The sequence below is a fragment of the Thunnus thynnus genome, chromosome 9 (genome assembly GCF_963924715.1).
Source record: "Thunnus thynnus chromosome 9, fThuThy2.1, whole genome shotgun sequence".
NCBI classification, from domain to species: Eukaryota; Metazoa; Chordata; class Actinopteri; order Scombriformes; family Scombridae; genus Thunnus; species Thunnus thynnus.
In genome coordinates this window covers 10,031,727-10,042,450 of record NC_089525.1, presented here as the reverse complement: position 1 = coordinate 10,042,450, position 10,724 = coordinate 10,031,727, and the positions used below count along the sequence as shown (strand labels likewise).

The 10,724-nt window shown below is 45.9% G+C and overlaps 1 protein-coding gene across 1 annotated transcript in view; it reads left to right on the top strand.

Annotated features, from left to right (window-relative positions):
• The first annotated feature begins 8,437 nt into the window (after nt 1-8,437).
• efnb1 (ephrin-B1) overlaps nt 8,438-10,724 on the top strand; it is a 58,834-nt gene continuing 56,547 nt past the window's right edge. Inside the window, exon 1 of the mRNA XM_067598764.1 lies at nt 8,438-9,464. Coding sequence (XP_067454865.1) covers nt 9,349-9,464 — 116 coding nt within the window. The 5' untranslated portion in view covers nt 8,438-9,348. The remainder of the gene's footprint in view (nt 9,465-10,724) is intronic.

Sequence of the window (10,724 nt, the reverse complement as noted above, 5' to 3'; positions counted from 1 at the left end):
CAGGCAGGGCATTCGACCCCGCGAAGTGAGAAAACAAGATGAGTTTTCAGCTGGGAACAGAATGATATTTACCCTGGAATCTGATTCTCTGCACCTTCTCTCCTCCTCACCTCACATCATTGTTGCGGAGCCACTTTCACTCGTCCCAGTGGGCCTGTGCCTGTGCAGCGAGGATAATAATGGTTTTCCCTGCAGGAAGGGGAAACAAGATTATGGTTTTTCAATTAGAGGAAACTCTGCAAAACATGCAAGCCTGTGAGGTAGCAAATGCGCCACACAAGGCCTACATTTCCACGCTTCCATTTTTCGAATCCCTTGAAGCTCATTCAAAGGTGACCCACAGTTGACTGAACGCATTTCTGGGCCAAGGCACTCTGCTAAATCATGAGTCTCAGTAAAGTTTGGATGAGTGTCTTATAAGGGCGTGATGAGACAGGTCTCATAAAGATGACGGAGAGCTCTGCATGTCACCAGCCCCTGCCAGGAAACCCCAGTGATTAACGAGGGCCAGGACACCTCTGCTAATAAGACTCATCTCTTTAATTGGCTCTATGATGTGACTGTGCAAATGGCCCAGCGTGCAGATGTGTGTTAAATGTGTGTGCAGTGTCCATCTTTGTGCCGTGTCCGTTCGTGCATGCACGCAGGGTGGGGTTGCACTGAGTTTTTTCTGCATGCACATTGCGCATGTGTGGGCAGACGGTTGATGCATGTGCCCGTGATTAGCTTTTTCACTTCCCTTCTGCGAGGATATGAGCCAGAGGATGAGGTAGGGGAGCCTCATTAGAAAGAGAGCACTTCTATTGCTGGCCAAGATTTAACACCTCACCCAATAATAATTTATTCAATCTATTCTTAAGTATTGCATGCGCTGGTAGATAGGGGTTAAGTTATGTAAGAGTGCGACAGTGCCTAGTTTGAATGTGATATGATGGCAATTATAAATCCAAGGGAGACGACAGATGGAGAGGTACTTTAAAGGTTCAGCAGGTATAAGTAGAACTATTCTGCTGCCGGATCAGACCCCAGGAGAATGGAAAGAAGAGGGGGGGGGGGATTAGACAAGAAGAGAGAGTGCAGGCACAGTAAGAGAGAGCTGGTCCTCGTTAGCACACAATTCATCAGTCTTGCGAGGTCAAGGTTCAGGGAGCCCTGAGGGGCAGTGTGTGACCCCTCACCTCTCACCCGTGACCCCCAGCCAGCACCTGGAGCTGAGGTATTTCCTCATAACGTTTACTTGTAACATTTTGTCTCGATTACTGATTCACGACCGGCGGGCTGCGGCTTACAGCTCATGTATGAGTAGCCTTGAATAGTTGTAAATTTGAGTAGTATCTACATTATACATCATGTAAAAACAAAAAAATGTTTCAGGTACCCTCCCGTTCACACACACAGGCCGTGTTTGGAGAGCAGGGAGTGGTTGAAACCAGGCGAATGGGAGTAGAGGGCAAGGAGAGGAAAGGAGGAAATGCAGAGAGGACGGGGAGGTACAGGAGACTGGGTGGAGGAGGTGGAGGAGGGAGGTCAGGGTCACAGCTGCGATAAAGAGGTCAGAATGAAAGATGTTGCTTTAGTCCAGCCGCGAGGAAAATAAACATCCTCCTAAAAATAGCTTGGAGACCTGTTCATCTGTCATATCTGCTGCCTCAGCCAGGTGTGAGCAACTTTGATAACACCTGAAATCTGCTGACTTCTCTGAGCAAACTGGGTTAATACTGTAAAAAATGTTTCCTGGGGGGCCTTGATCCTACTCACAGTAACTTCTCTGGAGTCTGACAAACAGAGTCAGTGATCTTTTTAACCCCTCTAATAAATATGACACAGTTGTCTTAACTTCATATCTGCCATCTGACCATTAAATCTTAAACTCTGACCTTTCACCTCAGCCTTCTTACTCTCCATATGTCTTAATTTCCCGTGAAGAATTTGTCCTGCCTGCTGGTTGAGCCGAGCAGAGGCTGCTTGGAAATCAGTTTGAGTGAGTTTTCTTGACTGGCTGATTGACAGATTGCACTGTGAATGAGCCCGAAGGCACTGGGCAAATAAGACAAGCAGGAACACACCCCTATACGTCCCTCTGCCTATCTTTCTTTCTCTGATTCTCTCTATTGCCCCCCTCGCTTCTTCCGGTGCCCCTCCTTCCTTTATTTATGCCTGCAGAGCCACTTTGTTGTGCTTTTAGTGGCTGGGTTTGTAGATGGAGCAGATGCTGGAGCTGATATTCCCTGATCCTGCAGCGAGCCGAGATAAGAGCAGATTTATGCTAGAGTGAGGGAGCATGGGAGTAATTGCTGAGGCTTTGATGATGCGGCTGAGAGCACTCGTGTACCCTCGGCTGCTTACTAACAAGGACATCCTCAGATTTAGGAGTTTGTCTCCCTGGGTTTAAAGTGTGTTTGTTTTGGTGTATATCTTCGGTTGCCAAAGGTGTGTTTGTGCAAGGGTGCAATGCTTCCTTTTTGTTTCCCAGCGTGTATGCGGACATGTGCACAAGCATGTGCATTAGCTGTGATTATTCTTGTGTCTTTGTTTTAAAGGCGTGTCACAATTACTGCGCATGTATGTGTATGTGTGTGTGTGTGTGTGTGGGCATTGCACACTACAGGCCTCCTTCAGGATTTTTATGGCCTCTATTCATAGCTGCACAGAATTGCGCTCAGCTGAAAACATATGACATAATCAAGATGACAGATAACATTCTATCTCCAGATAAGGTTATCTCAATGTGATTTTCTATGGTTCAAATATAAGCATATTTTCCCAGAAACCGATGACGACAACTGCTAGATTTGAAATAAAGGCACTTTGAGAGAAGGTTTCTCCACCAGCACTGGCATTATGAAGGCTAGACCTGCATGCATGCAGGGCTTCTGTACTATATCTTAAAACATAAATATATGATCAAAGCTGCAGTGGCCTACACCAACACACTGAACCTCCCAGAGGGAAAAAAGGCAACATTGATGAGGTTGTTGGGGCAACTTTATTCTGTACTCTGATTAGAGGTGGACTCTAATGGCTCTTCAGCTGAGCATTGAAGTGAGATGAATTATCTGTGCAGTGTCCCCGGGTGATGATGTCACTGAGGACATGTCAGTGACACTGAGCTGCAACAATGACATGTTGATCCCAGGGGCTTTAGAGCCTGACCTGACTCTTGACTGGTGCAAGTGGGCTCAGACAGGACAGATACCTTTGTGAGGCGTGCAATCACACACACAAGCACACACACACACACACACACACACACAATCGTACTTGTGCTGAAGAGCACAATACGCACACAAATCTTATCTTTCTGCCTGCCCTGGCCATCACCCCAAGTCTTCCTGTTTTTCTCAGGGGCCTTGAAAGATTCCCACTCCATGCAGCCGCCAGAATAGTCGTGTGAGGGCTATAGTGTTGCTGGGAGAGACACTTTGAAGAGTGTCTACTGTAGAGAGAGGGGTGATAAGTGGAAGATCATTAGAAGCCCTAAGCCCGAGCCAAATAGAATTAGATGACACATGCCACGAGATCATAACACCGGCCAAAATCAGTAAGGACACAGGGATTAAATGAGACGCTAAATCCCTCTGTATCATTTAGCCACAATAATTTCTTCAACACGTCAGCTCTGTGGGCTACTTGTTTCAATTCCAATCCCACCAAAGTGAGCCAGTGCTCGGTTCAGAGGGGGAGAGCAATGAGTCAGATCCTGTGCTCCAATTATATCTGCATTCTGCAGTCTGCTCTTTAAAGCAAACACACACATCCTCACATAAGACAAAAAAACACGGCACAGGCAGAAAGACCCACTTTGAAATCCACACTGCAGGCATAGCTGCCAAGAAATGCATGTAGCAGTCAGAAAATAACAGACTGGAAAACAGAATCACACATGCCATGCACGCGCACACACACACACACACACACACACTCACACCACTTGAACAGGAGCTTGTTGACCATCACACAGCCAAGGGACTGTGAAGAGGGGGGGTGGGAGGGGTGGTGAGCTCACAGAGGTCGCTTTGAAGTTTCTATTCAGGTCTTTGTCCCATTCAGGCTGCTGGCAGCAGACATCTCTACTAGAGCCTGGCCCCTCCCATCGTCACACCGTCTTCTCACACACACACACACACATACACACACACACACACACACACACACACACACACACTCCAGAAGAAAAGAAGGCACGTCCGCAGGTCCTGTCCATCACACAGGCCTTAATTAGAGTGGATTCGAATGCACCCTTTTGTATCCTTCTCACTCTCTCCTCTTTCTTTAACCCCCACCCTCTCTCTCTCTTTCTCTCCACTCATTTCACTCTCTTTCACCAGCTCCCCACCCTGTCTTTTTCTCTCATCCCTCCCTCTCTCTTCTAACCCTCTTTCACTTTTGTTGCCCTCCTTTTCTTGGCAGGGAGTGAGGCACCTCTCCAGACGTTTTCTTCTCTGTTCCTTGAGCCCCCACTATCCCCCTCTTCCCTCGGTGCTCTCCCACCCATCTGGGAGCTGAGTGTGACCTAATGTTTGACAGACAAGTAGCCTTGGAGAAAGGACTCATCTATCAGAGGCTTGTAATTCTATTAGAATGGACAGAACAGCCCCCCAGGCCAGCGTTTGGCATATTCTCTCCATCAATTTAGCTCTTCTCTAAACCCTCTGGGCCACAGGCCTACAAAATGCAGTTTACGCTAACAAATAATCACAGCGAGTTAATAACATGTGTGTGTGTCTGTGCATGTCCTAACTTTCTAACCGATTTTTTCATCTGGAATCGTTGAGTGTCGAGTTCTTTGATATTAAGCTTCAAAGAACAATTTCTCTTTTTAAATTCTAATCTCATCTGAGAAGCTGAAAAAGGTACAATGCAGGGAACTGTGGAGAGTTAAGATAGGAGGATCACAACCAGCTACTAATCAGGATTGTTATCAAGATCCCAAAATGTTTATATGTAGACAAAGATGTCTACACGAAACATCTATTGTCTTGTTATCAGACCTAATTACTGATATGACAGAAGAGGAGAGGAGAGGAGAGAGGAGAAGAGAAGAGGTTTTTGCTCACATCTCCTGCTGGGATGTTAAATTGAGGAGGACATGTTTAGCGCAGATTGTTATTTGTCTGTAATCAGTGCTTTCCTGTCAGTCATGATGACTGAGCCGAGCAGAGGAGAGGAGGTAGAGTGAAGCAACAGAACGAGGAAAGAAGAGGAAGACGTCTGGACAGCAATCAAGCATAGGCTACCACAACAGGAAATGTAAGTCTGCGGATGCCCCAGCTGTTGTGTAGCTTGGCCTCGCTGCTGCTGCTGCTGCTGCTGCTACAGTCAAATCAAAGCAGCATGAATAGCTCATACAACTACTTTCAAGTGTCAGCCTCTGAAAATAGTCTGTTTACATTAATAGCATTTCCCCACTGTTTCAATGACCCAGTGTTTGAAGTAATTTCATGTTGTTTGCTCTTACGCCCGTGTGTTTTCTTCAGTGTAATGGCAGTGAACGCTTTACTGTGCGTGAGACGGACGGGAAACATGTGTGTCTCTGTTAAGTGCTTGTCTCTCTGTGAGGATGTGTTGTCCCAGCGGTTAATGGCTGCTCGATATTGATTACAGCTGCAACGTCCGAGTCACATGTTCCTCGTCCTCTCCAGATAACGAGGGTTAACCACTTGACCCCGTGCATGCCAAGGGGCTCCGCTCATACCTGGATCCGTGGCCCCAGCTAAAGCCACATCTCCCACAGCCCCGTTGAGGCCGCAGCCCTCTGGTCTCCAGGCTGGCCCGTAGATCACGACTGTGTCATGGAGCCACACCAGAGGGAAATGTGCCAGACTTCATTAAGGGCAGATTAAAAGCAAGAGGCGGCCACTTAAACTGTGATTTATTTTCACTGTGAGGTTGCTGGACTGACTACAGGCCCGCAGCGCCTTCATCCCAGAACGGTGATGTCATGGTTTCAGTGTTTGCTAAGTGTAAATATCAGATTGGGAAGGAACTATGTCCTCGGCAGCAGGGTTCATCTTAGAGTTTCAGAGAGAAGAAAACATAAGCAAGGGTGAATGCTTCACTTATTTTCCATTTTAGAGCTGAAACCACCAAATCTGCAACAATTTTGACAATCGACTCATCATTTCAGTCATGTATCAAGCAAAAATGCCAAGATGTGAACATTTGAGCTGAATATCTTTGAGTTTTTAGGTTTTGGCTGGCAAAAAACATGCAACTTGAGGATGTCTCCTCGGGCTCTGCTTGGCATTTTTCACCGTTTTCTGACATTTTCTAGACTAAACAATGAATGAATGAACAAAACAAACACTCAGTAAGTTAAAAGATAATGAAAATAATCTGCAGTCGAAGCCCATACTCCATATTGCAGTGTCTGGAGAGCGTCTGTAGCTTCTGTGGTATCAAAGTACATTCAGGCTATTTATAGAAGCACTAATCACAGCCACCTATACACATTAACACAATGACCTCATTCCTTGAAAACGCCACTATTTCATAGGTGGCTGTCTGACGGGTGGGGGGAAGAAAAATCTAACTGCCTTCCATGGTGTGGACTGAACATTCACTGTACTCCTTTGTCCTTACATGTACTGCGCTGCATGTCAGGTTACATAAAGCTTTTTTGTGTTTATGTAGAGTAATGTGGACAGTCCATTATCAGCTACGTACCCTCCATAATCCTCTTATACTGAATGTGATGATGTGTTGTTCCTCTGCCACGTGTACAGTTATATACTGTTGTAAAAGATTTGTTTTTATTGCTTCCCAAGGCGAATCTCTGTATGATATTGCACTTGGCTAATAAAGTGTTTTTGATTCTGCTGATCCAAGGCTGCGGTTTTGATCACACTCCTACGACAACAGCATGGCATGTCCACTATTATTGTCCTGGAGCCATATTTCTATTGGTCAATCATCTTTGGCCACAGCTGTGACAGCCGTCAAAACTGGACACAAGCGGCATCTCATTGGCTCGCAGCTGATCAGGTATCTATCTGTGTCCGTGCGATTGGCCGCTGAAGTATCAGGTATCCCAGACGTCCAAGCCTTCAGACGGGACATGCCAGCTCTGTGGCAACTGGCCAGTGTTTGCGGTTACTATGACCACACTGTGATCCTCTGTAGCCAGGATCCTGAGGATACAGCCGTAGCACTCCAACTTCTGTGCCCCCTGTTATCTCTCTCTCTCACACACACACACATGCACACATGCACACAAACAGATGCAAATACACAAGTATAAATACACTCAGATAATTAGAGTGCATAATCATTTGGGTGTAAACCCGATGTTGAGCTGTCGGCTTATTGTTTCACAAAGATTTATGGGCTGTCAAGGCACCACAGGATGTAATCAGAATTATTTCTGGAAGCGTGTGACTTTACATGTCTGTTATCTTTCCTTTCCAATTACACTGAATTCCCCCCTCTGTACTCTGTGAATCGATTTCATCACAACCATTAGGGGGCGGCATTGATTGAATAAATGAAACAAAATTAAGAGTAGGTCTCTCTCCCTCTCTCTCTCAAACACACATATTCTCTCTCTCTCTCTCTCTCACACACACACACACACACACACTCACACACACACACACACACACACACTCTCACTCACTCACACACACACACACACACACACACACACACACACACACACAAAGGGGGCACAGACATGGACATGATCAATTATGTGTCAAGCATTTCTTCCTCAATGAATGAATGGCCCAATGACTATAGGCTACCGACCGTCTATTGTCTATTGACACTGGAGACTAAGTTCTCATGCAGTTCATTATCCCAGAAGGGGACAACTAGAAAGAGATCCAAAGAGACCATTAATCATCATTCCCTTCAAAGAGAGAAAAGAAAGGACCTAAATAACTGATACTGTAAAAAAAAATCAATAAACATACGTGTAGAAAGATGTATAGTGCTACATTAAATTTATAGCAGTTATATGAATATATATAAGAAAAAAATCCACTAATTCACTTATCCTACCTACCACAGTCTTCATTATTATTCCCTAGAGAAAGATTTTGATAGGCCAGTATATTGCAAACATGTTACAGACAGAAGCAGGTCCTGGGCTTAAAGGGGCCAAAGTTTTGATCCTTGTAAGCACTTTTACGCACAGTCCAGCAGCCTATCACGCTCGTTATCCTCACCAAAGCTTTCAGCATGACGAATAATTCCAAAGTCCATTTCAATTTGGGTCGATGGCTCGGGACCGAGGTGGTGGGGGGTGGAGATGCGGGGGTCAACCCAATATCAGACCCCCACCCCTCGCCCCCCCCCTTTTTTTTCACCCCCTCTCTCTCCCCACCATCCACCCCTCCACGTCCCCATAAATGCCTTCGCTTCCTGCTTCCAAGTTCGGACAGAGCGCTCTGATTGGCCGCGGCTCGCACTGTGGGCTGTTCCCCCTGCGCTCGCTTCGGCTCGGGTTACAGTTGAGCTCGAGCTGCTGCACACAGCGGAGCGCAGAGAGTTTTCTACACGGTAGGAAAAAAGGAAAAATCTATACACCGGCATGGAAATGTTGGCGAGCGGATTTAGAGCCACGGCTGGTGAGCACGTCTAATCGTCTCTTTGCCACTTTTTGCGCCTGTGGTGTCCGAGCACTATTTACGCACTGGCCACGCAGCATGCCCGAGTTGGACTAGAGGCGACCCTGCTGGAGCGCAACACGCACGCGGAACAGCGCTGAGAGCCGGGAGGGATATTTACAACAGAAACTCAATTCCTTTCCACAGAAGAATAGCAGAGGGCGGATGACTGAAAGATAACACTGGAATGAAGTGGACCTCGAGATTCCCAGCGTGCTGCGGAGTTGTGACTGATGGATGAATGTGGTCATCTGTAGGCTATATACAGCGACAGGTACAGACACCATCAGGGGAGCTTTGACAAAGACACGGCGCAGCGCTTGATCGGCAGCCGCATCGCCCAAAAAAAAAAACTGTGCGATTGGTTAGATCTGTTTCATCACCACACATCGAATCGTATCGCTGAGTTGTCTCTATAGAGATTTGAAAAGGTCGTCAAGGGCTGTTTTCGTCTCAGCCACAGGTCAACCAGGACACTCGGGGGCTGCTTTTTTCCTCCAGATCCCATCAAGAACCGAGGGCTTCTTCTTCGCACGTCCTGCGGACAGTTCAGTCAAGGACACGGGGGTCTGGAGCAGATTTTAAGAAGTAGGACAGAAGGACATGTATCTGATATCGACCTCACATGCTCCCGACTGATCGACGCTCACCTTCCCAACGGGCGAACCACAGATAAAGGCTGCCAGGCGCACTGTCCGACGCTCTGAGTTATCGGCTCACTGTCTGTACATTTATCAGAATGGCGGGACTCGGTTGTTGGAAGTATTACCTCTGGATCTTTATTTTAATGTGTAGGTCGGCTTTACCCTCAGCAAAATCGTTGGAGACTATAATTTGGAGCTCGCAGAATTCCAAGTAAGTCTCGTATTTCATTTGTACAAGCATGCCAAAGTCGTTGGGTGTGTGCGTAATGGAGGACTAACATTAGAGGAAAAGTTGCCATTGTGTGCAAGCTGGGTTAAATGTTCTGTTAAATGTGCCAATTATGTGCAAAAGAAAATAATGTGTTTAGTTTTAATTGTCATTCCTGCGCCGCAGCGTTTTTGTGTTGATTTATTTCTCAGTGGGGAATTTCCCAACACCAAAGGAACACAGCAGATACAGGCTTATACAATGTACAGTAGGCCTCACTTAAATCTCAATAATAGATGTTTAATTATAGCAATTTATGACATTACACGCACCATTTTATTACCACACAGAGGGCAAACTCCACTTGGTCACTTCTATATCAGAGTTTTGAGAGTTTGTCCACTTCTCCTCCATAATTTCTTGTAATTGTTGTAATCACCTGAGTAGAGATTGAAAGAGAAAAACAAGTGAAGCATGTCAAGCGTGTCAAGGTGTGGCCCAGTTAATTGGATCGAGGATATTTCTCTGCTCGGTCCAGTCTCAGGAGCCCCTGGACACGGGCTACCTGGCTCCTGGGAGGGCCAGTGCTGCGTCCCAACTTTCCAAGTTTGAATTCAGTTTACCCACAAAAATGTGTGAAGAGATGGTTTCAGATATCAGAGTAACAAACATTTGAAAAGAATAAAAATTTTCTTAATTGTCCTGGCTTGGATCCAGTCTAATTTCTCAACATCAAATCAAGGGCAAGTTTCTCAAAAACAAGCAGCTGAAGCCAGGCATTTTTTTTCTTAAAAAAAAAAAAATCATATTATTCCCATCAAAACAAGCAGAGTGAGCCCAGACTGCTGATAATAAAATACGCTCTGGTAACAATTATCGCCCACTTAGACTTGACTCCCACATTTGCATGATGTTGGAAAGCATACAAAAGGGGAAAATAAACTAAAAGGAGAAAAAAAAACAAAAAAAAAGCCCTCCTGTATTTCTGTAAGGTTGGAGCTGAGGAGCTGACCTTCATTTGAGCTCACAGCACCGAGGGGAAATGGAGAGTAGTTCTACCAGCTTATAACTAGAACTTATTCATTCAAGTGAATCCATAATATCCCCCAAATGTCAGATGTCATAGGAGCTCGTTGTGCAGTCAGTGACTATGAATATTGCTGCCATGTTCATTGGAGTGTGTGTCTATATATATGTGTGTATGTGTGTGTGTGTGTGTGTGTGTGTGTGGCCCTGTCCTAATGGTAAGACTACGGCCCATCA